We start from the raw sequence: 20,937 nt of genomic DNA, 5'->3' as shown, positions 1-20,937 counted from the left end.
GTTCTGGAACATACAAGCAATATACAAGCTCAATCGATAACAGAGCAAATGCTGGGGGATTCGGAAATAATACACTGACACGTTCCATTAGGCTTTGTGTTGCGTCACATTATCACACCGCCTGCACAAATGCAGGTTTTTTACTCTGCTTAGCAATGGGAACATGACAGGACACCCAATGACAGTCAATCTAACACAGTGAACCAGACAGATCTTTTCATTTGGAACAGCGGAGTCACTGAAATCAGTTTGCATGTTTTTGGTTGCTCTGTTATGAGCACGAGCTTAATGGAGCAACCCGACGCGGCCCGTGACGTGCGGCGAGAGTCATCACAGTGCACTTGCTACACCGGAGAGATGCACAAGGTCAACAGCGGTAATTATTCCGCGGGAAGCGTGTCGGTCTTCGGCGGGTGACTCGGCGTCCCGTCGTGAGCGACAGCGATTGAGCACAAAAAGCAAAGCGTGCTACGACGCCACAGCGCCCCCGGGCTGTTCTCCATGTCCTCTCAGCGTCACTTTGCACCGGTTAACCCCTCCAGTTGTCTTTAAGCCCCCCCCCCTCTGCTAGTCTCCATTAGCAAATGATGATTATGCTCAGATGGAATCTCATGGTGAGAAACTGCAGCGTTCTTTGCACAAACAAAGAGTGTCTTTCGTGGAATAGAAAGGGATGAAAAGGCCACAAACAGCAGACAAATGCAGCTCGAAGGTCCATTTCTGTCCTCGGGCATTTGATGTACAATTTGCAAGTCTTGTTTTCTCATCAAGCTGGCGACATGAACGACGCAATCATTTCCTGCTGTGTTAATTTTAGAGACATTCCACCCGATGAATAGAAAAATGTTTTTTAACGACTAAATACAGTTGGAACATTTTGTGACATACATAAAGCCTGCAGGTCAAGTGTTTTTACATTCGCAGGTCGATTTAAACAAACAGTGAGGTGGCAGCTGAATGTGAATAGAAAAGCAAAACAAAATCTGAAAAGGAGTGACATCACACACTGAGCGAGCCGCTGTTTGATGGACTAAAAGGAGAGACTTTTCGTCTCAGATGGAGACAAAAACAATGGAAGCAAACCTCTCTCGCTGACTGTAATTGAGATTCATTCATTATAGCAGCATTCATATGCACAGATATCCGACACCCTTTTCAAATGATCAAGTCGGCTGTTAACGGAGCGTTACGGGCCGTGACGTTTCAAATGAAGAGATGAACTGGCAGAAGTCTGAGGTACATATAATTAAATTAAAGAAAATGCTCGTAAGACAAAAGTAGCTTCTATATGATCCCAAGCTAAATGTTTTTTGTAACGTTTGTGCGCGTTTATGTGCGTTTACCAAAGGAAAGAAGTTGTACCGGTCTTTGGGCTTCTGGGTCCTGTGATGTCAGATCAAAGATGGCGCTGAACGCAGCGAGAGGAAGTCACTGAGACGAGGATTTACCTTCCCGGTCTAGACATTGGATCTGAGGGGATAAAGAACACTGCTGTTTGCTAAATCCTCCATCTCCCTTCACACCATCACCGCGCTGCCTCATTAATGTCGGAAGCAGGAAAATGGCATACTTCTCCTTCTCTGGAGGGAGGGTGTTGGGTGGTGGGAGGTGGGGGGGGTGCTGTAGAAAAAACCCCCACAGATGTTTCTCTGAAAAGACTGAATTCTGTGAAGGAAATTAAAAAACGACGACTGCTCAGCAGGAAACTTGCAGCACATCGTCTCCTCTGAGATGGATCATCGTCAGTGCAAAGCGACCGGAGGACATAATTCGCATTGCTCACCACTGAGGTTTTTCTTCAACTGGGAGGGCGGCCTGGTGGCTCAAGGGTTTATTCTGGGACATGGAGGAGACAGGAAGGTCACAGGTTCGATCTCTCAACGAATGTCAATACGCATGAAAAGCAAAGCAGTTCACTCCCTGTAAGGATGTCGGGAGAAAAAAGGGTTGGTTACTTTAAAATGTCCTGCGGAAATGCAGACGATGATTTGAAATGCTGTATAGTCGTTTCAGGGCGAGGAAAATCATTGCATACTTCATTATTCAGCAGCGCTGAAGGAGTGTCTCAAGTTACTGGGCAATCACTACAGATATATACAGAGTTTAAATAGTTTGCTTTATTTATCTTCATGACTGGGTTTCATCTTTCCTACGTGGAGCTCACTGGGTAACGCTGTTTTCTTTTGTCTATTGGTGGTTGTAGAAGAAGCAGTAGGATTCTTTTAATTTGGTGAAACTACAAAATCACAGTGTGAAAACAAAATATTAAAGAAAACCTTTTCCTTCACGATATATTACATATAATATATATATATATATATATATATATATATATATATATATATATATATATATATATATATATATATATATATTATTATGATGATGCATATTTTAGTACTTTAGGATTAAAACACACAAATAGTCTGTAGTGACGGATGGTTGACCGCTTTTAGATGACTGAATAAATTCTATTTATTTGGCACTAACAAGCATTTTTTTAAATCCAGACCTGAATACTGGCATGAAGGTAAAGGCTTTTATAAACACACTCAATGCAATTATTGTGTCGAGCGAGAGGCCATTGGGATGAGATCAAACAGTTTTACAGTCTCAAGAAAGGAGAATAATTTATATTTATGTAACCAGTGGAAATGAAATATCCCAAAGCACTAGGAGGGAAAATACCAAAGTGCACACAAGGCTTCTCGTTTTCACACGTTGTACTGTATTTTCTCCTGGAATAAAGAACTGCCCAAAGTAAGAATAACCACAACTCCAGATTGAGCTTGTTATTTTAAACATGGACAATCCATGCATCAACAAAATCAATTTACAGCAAACCGCCCATTAACTCCAGTTAACTACGGCGGGAGAAGGGATGGAGAGCTGAGGGGGGGGTGGGGGGGGAGGAGGGTAATTGGCTCCGACTCACTTCCAAGCAGCCGGCGTGTGACGGGGCGGCGGTGCCGGGAAGCATCCCTGTCTGCAGGAGAGCGGCTTATTACACGGGCAGCGGCGCCGAGTGGCAGGTACAACGGGAAGGAATGATAATTATCTTTTAAAGCGGCCGGCGGGCCCCGGGGGAAACCATGTAGATTATATCGTGCAGAATTGACACGTGCTGATGTATCTCACAGGCGGGATGATTCGAGCTGCACTGAAATTTTCAATCTGTATTTGTTTTGACTTGTGTACTTTTTTGGTTGAAAACTGTAGCTGCCAGAGAATCAACTTAATGAGTTGCCTTGCATGACCTTTGATTTAAATGATCTTGCAGCGTAGTATAATAATGTCAAGCAGTAAGGTGCTTTGTGCAAAGTTTTAAAAAAAATATTATAATAGTGGCAAATAATACAAAGTACAAAAGTACAAAAGATACAAATCCGTATGCGTAAGTGTTGGGGTGATAATGCTAACAATAAATCCAGTCAATGGTCCTTTCCAACGGCAGACATTGGAAACTCACACTCAAAGGCTTTAGAATGCATTCTGAAGAAAACACTCGGCCTCTAAGTTGGATGCAAACTGTCTTTTGTCCTCAGAAAATAACCTTTAGAGATGTTTACCATGCAGCTATCTGGAAGCACTGCACACTTAAATGTGTTGTCAAGCTGTCAATGATGCAAATGAAGATAGTATATCAATACTTATTTTCATGGTCCACCAGTTGGTGGACTTCCAAGATGTCTTCAATCAAACTTTTTTATTTCAGACTCAAGGTCCAGATATAAAGATAAAAAATACAAACCGGGGCACAAGCAGAGTACATAGACCTACAAGGACCTCATGAACAGACAACTGTACAATGTCTCCACAGCTCGGACTGGTAGCGTGAAGTGCTAAACTTTATAATTGACAAACCCAAGATTGTCACGGTGTGGTTTTATTTCCTGTCTTATTTTGTAGTTTTCTGCTTCTTGTCTCCCTGGGTAACTTCACTTCCTGCCTTGTCCTGTCGTCGTCTGTGATTGTCTGATTGTTTCCACCTCTGTCCAATCCCCTGCACCTCCCTAGTGTATGTAAGCCGTGTGTGTCTCCTGTCACATTGTCTTTTGTCCTGGATGTCCCTGTCCCTGCCTGCCTTTTTGCCCCCGCCTGCCTTCCCCCCCCCCTGCGCCTGTGTGTGGTTTTGCCCGTTGGCCTTTTGTTTTGTTGCCTTTTGGACTATTAGAGTCTTTTTGTGTTCGAACTCTGCATTGGAGTCCTGCCTCCCACACATCCTTGACAAAGATGAAGGATACATTTTCAGAGGTGTTAACCTGGCAGATACATTTATACATAAGATTTCTTAATACAGCTTTGAAAGTATTGACTCCTGCAGTCACAAACATTTCACTGGCATCTCGGCCTCTTTAGTAATATTCGCCTGGCATCATTATAAGCTACTTGGAGTCTCTGTAGACTGCCTGTGATAAGATATTTTACCTTATCACAGGCAGAGAGGCAATTATCAGACAATTTAAAATCAGGGAATTTTAGAGTTCTGTCCCCTGTTCTACAAATTAAGATACTTACTAGCACTACTTGGGCTAAAAATGATCATCTGCATACATAATAGGATCAATTAAGGTATTACCGATCATGCACCCAGTATCACAGGCTTTCAACTGCTTGGAAAGATCATCAATATATAGATTAAAAAGGACTGGGGACAAAATCCCTCCTCGTCGGACACCATTGCTGACCCCAAATGGGGCCGAGACACTTTGGTCCCATTGTACTTGCATTGTCTGGTGGGCCACGCTGTTATTGGGGGCTCCTCTTTGACTCAATGTTTCAAACAATTTTCCATGATTAACACGGTCAAAAGCTTTGGAGGCATCAATAAAACACTTGAGAACGGATTAGTTTTGACCTCTATATTTAAGTCAGTGCCATGTTTGGCTTTAAAGCCTTTAACTGCATTGAGGCTGGTTAGAAGCCATGAGTCATGAGGCCGGTAAAACAGATGGCAAGAAGGGGAGCTATCCTCGGACTTGCATATTAAAGATGTTCAGCAGTGACCTTATTTATAGCTTGGTACACCTCTTGTGACATAATAGTCATTGACACATTCGTCTCCATATCTTCCACCTTGTTTAAGTCCCCACTAACACAGTTAAATAAGGTTCCATAGTGGCGCCTCCATAACTCAGCAATATTGCCGGCTGCTAAAATTCAGTGCACGGCAAAGATGTTTTTACAGTTGTTAAGAACTCTTAACTTCTTTCCAGGAATCCACAACATTATTATTTCTCAACTTCTTGGCCATGGAGTCAGCCCTCATGGCTCGCTCATTTTTACAAATTAATCGAATGTCACACTTATATCTCCATGCGATGGCCCATGCCTTTATTTTATGCTTGTAGTTATAAGGATATAAACATTGCCTTCATACAAAGTACTGTTTATATCCTCATATCTGGAGATCTCTCCTATGCTCCACATCCTTACATTAACATCAGTACACATAGTTGCATCTCTAGGTAGATGAATATTACTCACAGATTTATCCATTTTTCTGTGTTGACACTTATTCCATTGCTAGTTCCGGGAGATTTTCAACATTTATTGACATAGAAAAAGATGAATTATAATTTGTTGCTGCCCCGTAAAGAATGCCCATACATCCTAATCAGCTGCACTTACAATGGTCGAGCCGTGACGCAGTGTGCCAGCATGTTTCCTTGCTTCGGTCTCTCGTGCAGCATAACCAAACAAACAGACAATGTCTCTGTAAATAAAATCAGTGAACTCATCCCTCTTGCAGAGCGCTTCATGAGCTCCTCCAGCGGCTGTCAGGAGCTCCGTCTGTCTGTCCGGGGCCGGACCAGCGGTTCCTGCTCTCCGTCGGCCCCACTGAACGGCTCTGCGTGACCACGTTAAAATGTCATTTCCAATCCCCTCCACAGCCCCAATAAAGGCAAAGGCACATCGAGCGAGGCTGCGTGAGGAAACGACCACGAGCAAGGAGGAGGATGGGGCCTTCTCACTCACTGTTTGGGCGCAACGCCGCTCAATGCTGAGAACGAAGGAACGTTGAGTTCGACCGCTCCCATCGGCCCGTTTTCATGTTGCATCCTTTAAAGCCGGTATTTGGATGTGACCAAGTGATCCCTCCCGACGGAAAACGGTTTAAACACTCAATTTTCTGCTCGTCTGATATTTCAATGTCAAAACGCTTTGCTGGACCACCCGCTCCAGTGACTACGTGTCCACGCCGGTGCGTTTGCTGCAGAGGACCAACTTCATGTCGTGTTTGCTCACTGCCAGGCTCTCCTGCAAACCCCGCTGTGCTGTACTGGTTGAAATTGCTCTATTATTGACCTATGACCCTAGCCGAGGGGAGCAGTCGCGAGGTTGAGCAGTTCGCTGATGCGGTAGCTCTGCTGCGGGGCTCGTGAGCTCAAACACGCGCATTTATTCGGCGGCAGGGTAGAAAACCTGGCATCAATCTTTTTTCTTTTTTTTTAATTGGAGAGGTCAAATGGAGAGGTTTCATGTGTAGAGGAGCCTGGAAGCTACTCTGTAAGTGAGTGTTTCTCCTGTTTTTTTTTATCAGCAACTGGTGAAATGATGGTTTTCCATTGAACTGTGGCATTTAACTCAAAACATGATTCCTTCGTCGCGTCAGGAGCACATAGGCCACACGGCATATTCTATGCTCGTTTTTTCACAGCCTCCTGCCCAACACATCCGCTATTATCTGATGCCGCCGAGCCAAAAGAGCATGAAGCTCCAGCTCCAATGAACAGCCATTCATCACGTGGTCAGAGGAACTGCAGGGAGTCCACATAGGAGGTTGGATGGTTCAAACAAACACAGGACACCGACCCAGAAGACTGCTGTTTTTGTCCTCATTATTAACCGCAGTTTCATAACAAGCGTATAGTTACTTTCTCTATTTTAACTCAAACCAATGTCTTTTTTTGTTCCCTTTTTCTCTGGTTCATTGAGCTGAACGAGAAGTTTTCATTCGTCGCAGCGGGAATGCGTTCAATCTTCCTGCAATGGTTCTTGCTGTGATTGAGAGGCACTGGAGGTCTCTGAATGATAAATGGCACAATGTCCGACTGCCGATTATCTGTCAAAGGCCGCGTGGGTTGTTCCTGTCATGAACCGGAGCCTGCACTATCTATTACCTCTGTCCTCTTCAACCTTTGAGAGGACGAAGGCCCGTGTTTCTGCGTGAGAGGACATGGCTCCGGCATCAGGCGGCACATTCCTCCCTGTCTCGGCGGGGGCCTGCTGGGACCTCTTAGGTGACAGCGTCACTCGAGCTGAGGTCGAGGGCTTCCTCCAGCCGGCTTCCTGGCTGCCTGCCCGCCCCGCTTCCTCCGAGCTCGGTGGACATTGATCCCCCCCCCCCGGCAGCGACACCGTGTCCCAGGGAAGGGTAAGCAGATCCACCTCGTTGCCTCCAACAATCATTCTGCCCCTGTAGGGACAGGTCGTGGTAAATTAATAGTGTGCTTGCAGCGACTAGATATTGTTAATGTATTTGCTATTGATGGAGTGAGATAACATGAGTAGCTTCAGCCTTACTTAACACAAAACATAAATCCTCCAAGGCCATCGGAGAGCAGAGGTAGGGGCAGTGAATTATATCCAGCTTTTTTGCAGTTTAGAGATAGATCTTCACATAAAATCCAGCATATAACAAAAAACGTTGAACAGACACAGAAATATTTTAGAAGAATTAGATTCTTTGCTTTTTGACAAGAGGGCCATGAAGTGGCAAGTGAGGAGAAGGGTGGCACTTTTCCACTCAAAACGATGAATTCTTTTTTATTGACTGAAATAGTCGCAAAGGCAAAATTTAAAATGCACCGCTCACTTTTCTCATTTATTGAATTCAAGTTTCAGCCTACTCATTGTTCAACTAATGCTTAAGAAAGGTGGATAAATTGCCCCCCTGCTGTGTCTTTATTTGCGTTCCAAGGTACTTGGAACTATATTTTGAGTGGACAAATGAGACAAGAGGGCCAGAAGGCAGCGCGGCGGCACCCGGATGGTATAATCATGATGGTCAGAAGGTTGACAACAGAACGCTGGACACTTCTCCCCCTGCATGGTGTCCACCTTGGCTTTGCAGCTGCAGGGGAGGGAACATGGAACTCGGTGGAGGTGGCAGAGAAGGCTCACGAGCAAGTCGAAATAAAATCCCGTGAGCGAACGTCAAGTGAACATCACGATATTTTGGCGGGGCGACGAGCTGTTGCAATTTAAAAAAGAGGAACAAAAATTGTTGCAACCAGCCATGTTGGGCAAGCAGATAACTGAAAACACGCTGTGGTCAAACGTTGCAGGCTGAACACCTGCTCACATGAAGACGTCACACGCGGCGGACGCGTTTCCATTTGCTGATGAAAAATATCACAGGGTCATTCAGTTCGTCAAAGGTTCGCTTTACCTAAAACTTGGGTCATAATCCACTTGATCCTCCAGCAGAGCCGTCACACATATGCTACATATACGGCAACTGAGCCCACTTTGAACTTCTGGATTAAAGAAGCTTTGGTGTGCTGTAACGGGACTTATAGGACTGATCTGTTCAGAAGTTGCTCTCAGACAAAAGAAAGTAGGTCTTAATGGGTATTAAAAACTTGATTTTATTATGATATTCAACCCTTTTAATGTTCCTCACGTTGAAAACTGCTTCCTTACGTTGGCAAAGACTGCGAGAACAGGGCTGGATCTTGACTTTTCGTCCGCCCCCCCCCCCCCCCCCCCCTGTAACCGTGGGATTCTAAACTCCATCAAACACTCACTAGATCACTTTTGTTTTTTAGCCGGTGAGGGAACACGATCTGGCGACGACCTTCCGAGACGGAAAATCCAATTTCAGGCGTTGCATTGGAGATTTCCGAGAGGGAAATTGGAAACGGCAACTTCCACAGTTCAAATAATCTCCAACCCTTGTGAGATCCCGATGCAATAATCCCATCTTGGTGAGAGTGGCAACACATTGAGAACAAATTGCTGAATACCATAAATGAGGAAGTTTGTTTGTGTTTGTTGCTTTCTGAAGGCCTACTGTCTCTACTAGTGCATCATACTCCTAAAAATGAAAAAAAACAAATAACATTCCTGAATAAAGAAACACTTTATTGGCATTCATGAATAAAAAGTCTCCGCTCAGCTCAACTGTTGTAATTCCACCCGCAACAAACTTTCCAAAAAACAATGTCTCTAACCTCAGATGACCTTATTAGTTTGCCTCTCAGTCACGGCTCACGGTTTGATCGAAACATTAAGGTGGAGTAATAACCAGAACAAAAAAGAAAATCAAATTTTTGGCAATGACGCGACGTATGACAAATTTGAGGTAAAGGAAGCGAGCAGTTGCCGCCACAACCAAGTGTTCACGTCCGTCAAATGAAACACACGCGAGCAGCCCGACCGTCCGCGGTGAAGACCTCCACATACATGTGATCGTGATGTGAATGTTTGCCCTCTTTCTTTGCCGTCATACCCTGAACCACTTAAGATTCGATAAGTCAGTCAAAACGCTATTCATGGATTTATCGTTAAACATTTTGCTCACATTGTATTTTGTAGCATAATCGTTGGCCAACATCTGCTATATATATATATATATATATATATATATATATATATATATATATATATATATATATATATATATATATATATCTGTTCACATCTTGCAAAAAGGAGACTGTTCCACTCCACTGCACAGAGAAAATCAGTCTCTCCCATAATAGCTCCGGGCAATTTCAGACCACACAGAATGACAAGGGAATCAATTTTCCTGGTTAGGTTATAGATGGATTTTCTTCGCTCAGTCCTTTCATAATAAATAACTGAGATATGTTATATGAATTATTAAGAAATCTTGAGCAGTGTTACGCGCTGAGCGCTACACAGCTTTCCCGAGACCTAATGAATATTGTTATTATTATACATTCAGAGAGAACTTTCAGAAATTTGCACTTGCTGATCTTGCTTTACATTTCAGACCCTTGAAAAAAAAGAACCTGCACTCAGAGTTATGTCGTAACACATTGATGTGCGCTGAATATTAAATAGTGAATAAAGGTCCTGTAATCCATCAGAAGATCGCACTTAACTCGGCTCGGCTGAAATAAAGGGGAGAAGGCGATCGGACGGGTCCAGCCTGACCTCATGTGGAGGATACTGAGCAACGCGGGATCCAAAGAATGCAACATGAAAAAGTTTGCTTAATTCTCTGAAAATATCAGAAGGTTAAATTCTCAGAAGTAGCCTTCAATCTCTGCAACACGTCCTTGAGCAAGGCACTTAACCCCTGCACATTCCTTCGATGCTAATGTAACTAGCACATTAATATTCCAATTATTAAATGAGGTATTCAATTATCAAAATAACCATATTCTTGGTGAGTTTTTTTATACAGGCCATTTGACACAGCCGACTCATTAAACCATCATATGAGTCAGACGACACAAAAAGCAATGAATGATGAGAGGACCTTACGATTAGATGCTACTCTCATGCTATAGGGTTATGTTGTATATCCCAATCTGGGAAATACCTAGTCAGTATTGTTCATTTCTGAATCCAGTTTTATGTCCTGGGCTTAACACGTACACTTACTTTTTCTCTGCATACTGACTGGACTACTTTTACATTTATTTTTCTGATACACTCTCCTTCCTGTTGATGGTCAACTGGTTACTCCTCTACCGCTTTGGATTTGATTACACCGGGTTTTTCAACTTCATACGACTATAAAACTACATTAAAATGGCTGAATGTCAACAAGTCGGTGTCCACGACGTCACAAGGTTATAACATCCATGGTCCAGGCTCACGGTGGGCGGGGACTCAGTTGCCATGACGATGACGTCAGTGTTGGTGTCGAGTAACCAAAGGTCAAAATAAAGACAAGTGAATGAAAACGGAAGGAAACTTAACAGGCTGCACAGAATCGGGCGGAAAATCACCGAAACCAATTCAAACTCCACAACAATTGAGTGCGGCGGTCGTCGGCCCAATGTGCTCAGGTAATGGTCGTGTTTTTTTTCCCGTCGGTAAGGAAACGTCAGTTAGCGGAAGGTTGGGGGTCACAGAGAAGCTAACTGCAGCTAGCTGTGTGAGCGAGCTTGCTAGCCCGGGTCGTTGGCTAACCGGAGCTAGCGCTAACCACGGCACGGCGTCCGCTCTGCCAAGGCCGCCTGCTCGGACAAAGTTTACTTTGAGCGGTGCGCAAACGAAACTGGTGCAGTCGGAGCAATTGGCGTGCGACGGTTTAGGCTAGCATTGCTATTTAAAGTTAGCTTTTCCAGTCCGTTGCAGTCGCTCGGGCTAGCACACGGCAGCTGGCCTTGCGACAGCGAAGGTTTCCCAGCTGTGTAACTTCACTGACATTGCGCCAACGGCACCGTTATACCGCAACACTCTCACGGCTGTTTACCACCGTAGTGTTAGCAAATGTCATCGCCAGCCCACGCTCAAAGTTGCTGCCATAGCAAGCTAGCTTAGCTCCGTCATCTTTGCAAATTTTAGAAATATATTCAGATGAACAAAGTTTTGAGGTTTTCATTTTATTGACTATTTGCAGTTGATAGCAAATCATGAATGTTGCTCACAGATCATTAGACCTGGCAGTGAGCAGTTGAATGTCCCGGTGCGTTGTCATTGAAAGTTGTCCTCAGCATCAGCTTGTTTACCCAGTTAGAGATGCTCAGTGTGTTTGGGAAGGACGTCAGGCTAACTTCTCCTCATCTGCATTTGTTTTAGGAAAATACAAGACCATGATGCCTTCACGCTGGACTCTGGAGCCACTGCGGATGGCGTGTCTTCATGATCAAATGGCCATTTTCCATATGGTTTCCTGCCCTTATCCATTTACTCCTGCAGCCAGAAGCATTCCTCAGAGGGATATCTTGGATAAGAGGGAAGGCCCTCAACATGTCAAGTTCCTGCTGTCTAGATTTCCCATTACCTGTAAACATTGTGGGTTTGTCCCTGGCTGTGCACGTGAACAAGGTAGTTTGGGGCTGTAAACATCCCCGACTGGAAGCTGTCCATCTGCAGAGCTTTCAGTCCGATGTTTGCTGCTGCCAACTGCCTCCAGCTCCACAGAAATGGAAGCACTAGCGAGATGTGTATTTATTTATCAGACCTGCTTCTTTACGATCCGGACCTATTTGTCCGCGGAGGTTGTACTACAAGTAGGAGTCGTAACTTGTGAACAGTAGATCACGTTTTAACCATAATCTTTTTAGATTTGGTGACCCATGTCCTCGATATCAGTTATTCTGACTCAGTTCATGTAAACATCCTACACTCAGCTGTTTTCAATTGCAGCAGAGGCTGAGAGAAGGTTGTTTACTTGAACCGGCTGGAAGGGACACAGACATTGAGCGAGCATCATGGTCCTCATGGTCAATAACACTTATTTGTTTTTCAAGACCTAATACACTGAAGTCTTCTTTTCCTCCTGTCCTGCCATCGAAAAAGTCATCCTGTTGAAATGAAAACTATGCAAGCCAACCTAAAGACGGGATGTCCTGGTGTTTGCGTTCCTTGACTCATACTGTCTCGTATAAACAATGCGTCTCTGTCAAGGTTAGGGCTGCAAAGAGCCGGAAACGTATTTTAATTTAATTTTAATTTAATTTTTTTACATTTACCATTTTCCATTGATCTCTTGAAAACACTGCCAGGTACACTGAACGTGCACTCACTCGTGCGGCCACAGAGTGCGCATTGGAAAATAAAGGTATCGCGTAACAACATTCAAAACTATTTTAAAGATGTGTGGAATGCAGCACATGCCGTGTTTCTTTGCAAAGGATCTAGTTGTAGCTGTTGTACACAGAGTATTTTATTCTCTCAACCCGATTCAGGGAAAATCATAGCGAATACCCTATTTTCTTTGTTTTTGATCAAGACAAGAATAAAGTTCTACCCAAATTGAGTCAAATGTATTTTTTTTCAAATTTCTATTAGAAATGTTTGCATGTATATCTGCATATGACAAGTTAAATTACCATATATTCCCTTCAATTCCCAGAAAAGGTTTCCATTTTTGCAAAACTCAACATAAATTTGCCAAAGATAAGTTTTGTGGCATATGTAACGGGTGTTTGACTCCACTTGCCATCGCTAAGAGTCATGACAGGGTGTCACGTGGGTGCCCTCTAGTGGGTCCCCGCGGACGTGGGTGCGACACCCTGTAGCTACAAAGTTAGTCTGCTGCAGGGTGTGTAACCGGTAAATTGGCTGTCGAAAAGTCTCCTTGCCAATGCTATATCAACTAGCTCATATCTTTTATTTTTGTTTAACAGTTATGATGCCACGAGGTAGTCTATGAAGACGCTAACCTCCTGTATGTTCGGCAGGTGTCTTAACGTCACGAAATAAACGGCCGATTGACGCCGAATGTGGTCCGTGTCCTGGTGATAATTCTAAAAACACAACGCAAGAGAGAGTACAACCGCTACACATAAATGGTTGATAATTATTAATTACATTACATTTAGCTGATGCTTTTATCCAAAGAGACATTGCATTTGTAACCCATGGCTTTTTATATTTTTGCCCAGGGAGCAATTAGGGGTTAGGTGTCTTGCTCGGGGACACTTTGACATGGGACATGGAGCAGCTGGGGCTCGAACCACCAGCCTTGTGGTTCCCAGCGCATCCTCTCTTCTCCATGCGCCACCATCAAACCGCCTGCAGTTCATCTCCATCAGACCTCCCGGCCCTGCCGTCAAATTGACCTAAGCCAAGAAGGATGTTAACGACAAAGAGAGTTTATTTTTTACCAGAATTTGTGGCATCACATGTGCTTCTGCAATGAAGACAAGTGCTTGTAAACTGCAGTATGTTTTTTAATGAATAGGATCCTTCATTGACTTGAGTTGTGTACACTCAAGACATGTTGTGCAAATCTACGTATCATAATCAATGTTGAAATTAATAAAACTGAACATATCACAAATCCAAAGGTATTTCTTTTTCACATACTGTGGATGAACTGACAATTATTAGTTAATGAGAAAATACGCTGTGGTGTCATGATTTAGCATTACATTTGCCAAATGTAATGCTAAATCATAAAAAAAAATGGTGAAAAACAAACGTTTCGACAAAATATTTTCACATAATATTCATATTTTGTATTAGCTATCTATTCACTTTCCGCATTGCACACTGACAATGACTGTGTGTCGGTATCGATCATGCTGTGGATTCACCAGTAGATGTCACACCTGTGCTTCGCTTTATCCTGTTGAGAGGATAGCGTGACATGTAAAGTTGATCCATCCATCCATCTTCAGACCACTTTTCCTTCACACAGGGTCACAGGGGGGCTGGAGTCTATCCCAGGCAACGTTGGGCGAGAGACGGCGTACACAGTGACCTTTAGAGCAGTGGTCCCCAACCACCGGGTAGCGGACCGGTACCGGTCCGTTTGGTACCGGGCCGCACCACAGAAAGCTTATATATATATATATATATATATATTTTTTTTTTTTTTTCCAGAAAAATGTTTTATTTTGAAAATTGACCGTATTTTCTCCTAATTATTTGCGCTTGTCCCTCTGACATATTCCCCACGCGTCACCAGGCGTTTATAAATAATTATAAATACAAATAAAACATGCAAATTTGATAATGTTGTTATATGACATTTTAACGAAGAGAGAGATACAGGCAGGCAGTTTTACTGTTTCACAAATTAGACAATTTCACTAGTTTTGTTTAATTTAATTCAATTATTGAAATGAAAGGTAGGTCTTAAGTTGAGCTACATGTCTGGTGAGGTATATTGTGGTATATTATTAGTATATTTATACTTCAACTGTCAGAAAACAGTACAAGAAAATGTCAAATGAATTTATCTTATAAGAGAGACTACAAAGGCAAATATCCTCCTGTGGTTTTTATATATTTATTTTATTATTAATTTCATGAATAATTTTGGCGATGTGTGCCCTTTTGTTTTGGTTTGAGCACCTGCCCCCCAAAATGTCTGTGCACGTGCTTGGCGTTCCTCCTGACATCTGTGCACGATGCTGAGTCACAGTTGAATAAGACCAAACACTTGTTGAACCTCCTCAGACTTACGGACCAGAACGCACACCAACGGAGACGCCTCTTCCAAATCACAAGTTCTGCCGGCAATTTTTGTATTTTAGACTTTAAACTCAAAATAACTAAGTGGTTTACAGTCTGATCAGGCAAGACATATCTATAACAATTCTACTTTTCATTTCCAAAATGAAATGAATGCCAATGGATAATGCTTTCTACCTCTTCTGCTTGCATTTCTATAAATTAACAATCATCAATATTTTAACATGGTTTTCCAATGGAGTTCGTTTTGAAATCCTCCTTAACTTCTTCAACTTTCACATTTTCTTGCTTTGCCAATCTTTCAGCTACAGACACCATTTAAACTTTAAAATGTTGACAAATGTCTAAACTATTTTATAAAGAAACCGCTTGTTGATATCTATATTACTTTTGTCATAATCACTGATTGTGTTTCATTCGTTTTTTGTCTCTCTCTCTCTGCCCTCGGAGCTCGTTACAGGGCATTTACAGGCAGGTGCGTTGTTACCGTGGTGACTTGGCAAGGGGCAATTACCTCAATCACCTGTCCCAGTGGGGGGAAGGGACCGTGAGCAGGTCCAGGCAGGTAGATGTACTCCCTGAATGCATGCAACATGAAATGTTGGGTAAAGTTTTCTTTTAAATGTAGATGTGTTTCTTTTGTTTTAGACAGGCATTAAGGACTACCAGTGTTTTCCCCTATTTAGTATATGGTAGGCTTTTCAATAAGCAATTGCATGGGCCTTTTTATGTTTAATTTTCTTGTGGGGGTCGCTGCTGTGCTGAAGATAGAACAGCCATCTTGCATGTGTTTGTTGTATGGTTTGTTTTAGTCCTCTTATTTGCTGTGATTTGATTGGTTTCTATGAAGTGTTATTGTTTTATTTTGTGCCTTTTACTTTATGGTTGACACCTTTACATTGACCTCCCGAATGTTACAGGTTAATCCCACATGGTCTATTGTTGTTGGTTTTGTTTGGTAGCGATATTAAGTGAACAGTATTTAATCTTTTTATAGACTCATTTTGAAGAGTTCATTTAATAAACCGTAGTTGTCATGAAGCTGTCTTAATCAGGTTGTCCATGATTTCCTGTTTTATTTTGAAAATTAACCATCCTCTCGTGGCATTTTAATTCTTGGTGTCTTAATTTTTCCAGTAGAATTCATTGGTTATTTAGTTGAGAGATTCAACACTCAATTCCAAACAATCGTATGGTTTTGGCATTGACAAAGTCACCAATCTAATTCTTTAATGTATTATTAATACAGAGGTTTGTGACATCACTTCAACGTGTCTGTACAACATTTAATGTGAACACTAGTAGACTTGACCCAACATAGAGATGAACTTTAATGTTCATTTTCATAGATTCTGAAGTGTTTTAATGAGAACTGCATATTGGAGAAAATCCCTTTTGGGGACGTATGTTTAAAATGTCTCATGGTTGGAAATCTTTCATTCAATGTGTAGGTATTTTAAAGGAGCTCAGTCAACTTTCGATGAGCTGTATCTACCTCTGGAATAACCTGGATGACACGCCGGTGATGAGTCCTCTCTGCCTGTTGCGGTTCCCGTAATGTTGTGTGGGTAACATTAGATCTAGTCCACGGTTACGTTTTTAGAATCAATTTATTCCATTCTTGACATGCAACAGGTCCTGGTAGGTATAAACAATCTGTTACTGTTTAGTGGACCACCCAGTGTACAAAAAGGGGAACAGAGTTCCTACATCACATGTAGTTGACTCCCATCCATCTTCAAACCGCTTATCCTGCACACAAGGTTTGGCCAAGAGACGTGGTCGCCAGCCAAACACAAGAGACAAACAACCATTCACACTCACGGGACATTTCAGCAATACCAATCAACCTGATCCCCAGAGCATGTCTTCAGACTGTGGGAGAAAGCCAGATTACCCGGAGAGAACCCACATAGACACAGGGAGAACATGAAGACTCCACATAGGAAGGCCACTGAGCGGAGTCGAACCCAAGACCTTCTTGCTATGAGGTGACAAAACTAACCACCACATTACCCTTACAGGTTTATTCTCCTGAAAGGAAAATACATGAATATATGTACAACAACATGAATACATCTGTAACAAATCACAATTTGTTTGAAACTGAAACTACAATGTGCAAAGGCTCACCAAAATTTCCCAATCAACGATAGTAAAAACATTGCCTGGTCTGATGAGTCTTGATAAATGAATAATAATAAGTGGAAAACTATAAGCCATAGCTTCATCCACTTCTACTCAGAACCTTCCAAAGACTTTTCCTTTAGCCATTTATAGTTAATTTGTATGGCCTTCCTTCGCATTCATTTCATCCATTCAATTACCACCCCTTATAGAATTTGAGTACTTGATGACTTGCCAGCTCCTCGATCATTTCATACTCTACTTTACCAGGATGTCCACCAGTTTTTATTTTTTTGTTGGGGACTTTATCCCAGTAATGACTCCAGTTTCCATCACTGTCTGCTCCAAAACCAAACACATGGACCTGGAAACCATCGGTAAGCAATTCAATGAGTCTTGCTAAATAACATAAGATTATTTGTTCTTCATCGAAATTAGCTTCCACTTGTAAATCATCAGCGAGTAACAACATTCACTCCATTTAAAACTGAACTTACCTCGTCACAAATATGCAGGGCAAGAGCCAAAGCCATGAAGCCGGTGGAGGCATAAGCGCCCTTCTTTTGCAGCCACACTTGATGAATATTCCTCATAAAAGCTGGGTTAACAACCATCGCCTGTTGTGAAATCAGAATTAGTCTTTCAATGTATTTTATCAACCATTACCTCTGGAGCATATAACGTTTTTATTGTTGAATACATATAAAATAATACTCACCAAATCCTTGTTGAATAAGGATTTTCTTGGCACGTGTGAAAAGAAGCATGACATGTCAAACTCAAACATCTATTGGTTGCATGTAAGTAAAGCAAAGATATAATGAACGGATAACAGTGACATGTTATGTGGCCCTGAATGTTATGGATTTACTGTTCACCACAAATGAAACACAACCCCTCCATCAGTACTGCTGGTGGACTTTAGCAGGCTGGAACATCAGCTTCAGAAGACAAACCGCATCATCTAGACTAGAGCTGAAATGAAAAACATGACTCACTTTCCAGAAGGTTGTGTGCTGAGGACCCTCGTAATCCATTGAAGATCCCTCATCTTAAAGATAAACAGCACCGGACGAGTGGTGTTATCTAACTGAGAAGCACTCTCCAGGTACATGACATGATGAGTTGTTCTGTTCCCGACATCGGATTCAAAGCCTTTGGAACGACCCCTGTTGATTCTAAATGGTACAAAGGGATGTATTTTAAGTCAGTGTTATTTTCAGGAAAAAGCATTAGGACACTTAATTCTGACATTTATGCTTGTCTCAGCTCATTTACCTTATGACGTAGTCCTGGAAATCTATGAAAGGTCCATAATGTGATTTTAACAAATTACGGGAGTTTCCCACCACAGCACAAGTCCTGCAATATCCGGGGATGGATGCTTCAAGAGGAGGGTTGTCTGGGATCAGCTGAAAAACCCTGGACATGTTTCTTCTGTATTCACTGATGTTACCGCCTCCACGCTGTATGACCTGTCAGGAGCACCAAACATTACTAGCCGTTAGACCAAAGGAATCATACATACTACACACTGTAAGTTATGATATTGAGAGCCAGAAAACATTTTTGAAGGATTTGTTCATATTGTTAAAGGCATGAATGTTGTATTTTCTCCTGCATGAACTAAATTGAGGGATTATGCCTCTGACAAATAAATAATCATTAATTGAATGTATTATTTCCTCCAGGAGGATCATGCAGTGGGTTGCTTGTGTGTACGCTGCGTGCGCAGGTAATGACAGTGAGTGCATAAGTGAGTGTGCATCTACAAGCTACCGTTTTATACCTAAATCACTACTAGTGGTCCCAGGCCGGTAAGGAGCACAGGGGATAACACAGCTGAGAGAATCCCCAAAATGCGACTGTCAAACGTGAAGATATTTTACTTTCCGATCTGGATTTGAGCTGCAGGTTGAGAGACTGTTATGTTGTTAGGTCACAACTTACCCTCCACCATTTGAAATCCTCTTCTGGCAGACTGTAGTTGCTGGATAAAAATGGTTGTGGAAACTTCCTCAAACGCTCAATGGCCAACGTATCATTTTCAAATAGACATCGGTCACAAGCACAGGATCTTTGTTCCTGAGGCGGAACGTATTGTGACACTTCTCTCCAAAAAACACAGACGCCAGAAACACTCAAAAATAAAATGAGCAGGCGAGCTTTTGTTTTCATCTTGGGTGCGGCAGTGTGAATGGGAAGCCGCTCCAACCTGTGGCTAAAGGCTGTGGTGAAATACAAAAGGATAATGGTCAGTGACGGAAGGTATTAAAGTAGGTTTAATTAATGTGTGTAATTGTAATTACAATTCCATCAATCTTTTACTTCACTTTAACAGCAAGTATTATACTTGATTGAGGTGGAGTTAAGTTTGAGCCTTTTTCCACAATGTTCACTTCTTCTCAGTGCTAACACGCTTTGTTTGACAGCTCGGGCCGCTTCAATTTAGAGAACTTCTCTGAAAGATGCTCTGCCGTTGCCGTCACTGTAGTAAAATGGAAGAGAAGCTTGTTTTTGCCATGTTTTCTTTCTATCCTGAGTTTTTTTTTTTTTTGCCCCTAAAGTTGAATCGCCCTTGGATGTGGTTTGTGCTCTGGTGTAAATGATCCAAATACTGCTCAAGAAATATCACCGCAGGGCATGAAAAGCATATAGTGGAATACAAATAGGTTTAAAAACTGGAGGTAGCTTTTTGCTAATAATCTTGAGTAAAAGGTTGTATATCTGCTGCATCTCTCCATTTTGACAATCTAAAAGGGAAAAGCAAATTTCTCTATTAATAACTTACATAGGTTCTTATACAAAGACAAGTTTGTTATGCAGGTATGTGTTACAGTTGCAGCTGGCCCATAGAGGGCCACGGAGGGCCAAGGGGCATGGCCTCGCCTTGAGCCCCTCCGCATGTCTGCATGTCTTAGGTGGGCTCAGGCCAGCCCCAAAAGTGGCAGCAGCCACAACGCTGGGAATCAGCAAAGGTGTCAAAAGTATTCACATTCATTACTCAAGTAGAAATATAGATACTAGGGTTTAAAAATACTTATCACTTAAGTAAAAGTATAAAAGTACTTGTTTTAAAACTACTTAAAGTATAAAAGTAATGTAAGGGAAACAAATTCTATGAAGTACAAACTCTTAATGTGTAACCTCGACAACATGTCAGTTCATTACAATATGATCGAAGGTGCCTTCAGATCACGTGACCTGCCGGGACATATTTAGAACCCGGAGAGAACCCACGCAGACACAGGGAGAACATGCAGACTCCACACAGAAAGGCCACTGGGCGGAATTGAACCCAGGACCTTCTTGCTGTGAGGCAACAGTGCTAACCACCACGCCACCGTGCCACCCATGTTAAATAATATAAATGTTAAACGTAAAAAAAAGTTAAATATAAATGTTAAATATAATTATGAATGGTAAATGTTAAATGTAAATATACATGTTAAATATGAATGTAAATGTTAAATGTAAATCTAAATGTTACATTTAAATGTGAATAATAAATGTTAACCCCACATGTCAGATTTGACGACTGAACATTATAATAGGGTTGATTGGTGATTGGACAATTAGACGCAGCTCCAATATTCACTGAGAGACGTGTCACACTCAATAAAAAACCTGCAACCACTGCAATAAAATCAATGGATTCGAGGTTTATTCAATATTGTCGGTTATAGCCATTTATACAAATGACAAACAGGATTGGTAGATATTTCTGCCAGGGTG

The 20,937-nt window shown here is 42.2% G+C and overlaps 1 protein-coding gene and 1 long non-coding RNA gene across 2 annotated transcripts in view; one reads left to right on the top strand and one right to left on the bottom strand.

Moving 5' to 3' along the window:
- Positions 1–10,818: 10,818 nt before the first annotated feature.
- Positions 10,819–12,910, top strand: LOC120826943 (uncharacterized). The gene is made up of 2 exons (XR_005713320.2): positions 10,819–10,991; positions 11,728–12,910. It is a non-coding gene; the product is annotated as an uncharacterized LOC120826943 (long non-coding RNA).
- A 3,758-nt stretch (positions 12,911–16,668) lies between these two features.
- Positions 16,669–20,937, bottom strand: part of LOC120826605 (CMP-N-acetylneuraminate-beta-galactosamide-alpha-2,3-sialyltransferase 1) — a 45,610-nt gene continuing 41,341 nt past the window's right edge. Inside the window, exons 2-7 of the mRNA XM_078081862.1 lie at positions 19,153–19,430; positions 18,481–18,677; positions 18,201–18,380; positions 17,921–17,945; positions 17,700–17,819; positions 16,669–17,566 (exon numbers count right to left, since the gene is read on the bottom strand). Of these exons, the coding sequence (XP_077937988.1) occupies positions 17,399–17,566; positions 17,700–17,819; positions 17,921–17,945; positions 18,201–18,380; positions 18,481–18,677; positions 19,153–19,380 (918 nt within the window). The 5' untranslated portion in view covers positions 19,381–19,430 and the 3' untranslated portion in view covers positions 16,669–17,398. The remainder of the gene's footprint in view (positions 17,567–17,699; positions 17,820–17,920; positions 17,946–18,200; positions 18,381–18,480; positions 18,678–19,152; positions 19,431–20,937) is intronic.

Source organism: Gasterosteus aculeatus, chromosome 10, assembly GCF_964276395.1.
Source record: "Gasterosteus aculeatus chromosome 10, fGasAcu3.hap1.1, whole genome shotgun sequence".
In the NCBI taxonomy this organism is placed as follows: Eukaryota; Metazoa; Chordata; class Actinopteri; order Perciformes; family Gasterosteidae; genus Gasterosteus; species Gasterosteus aculeatus.
Note: the sequence above shows the minus strand (reverse complement) of the source record. Positions and strands in the feature narration are given on the sequence as shown.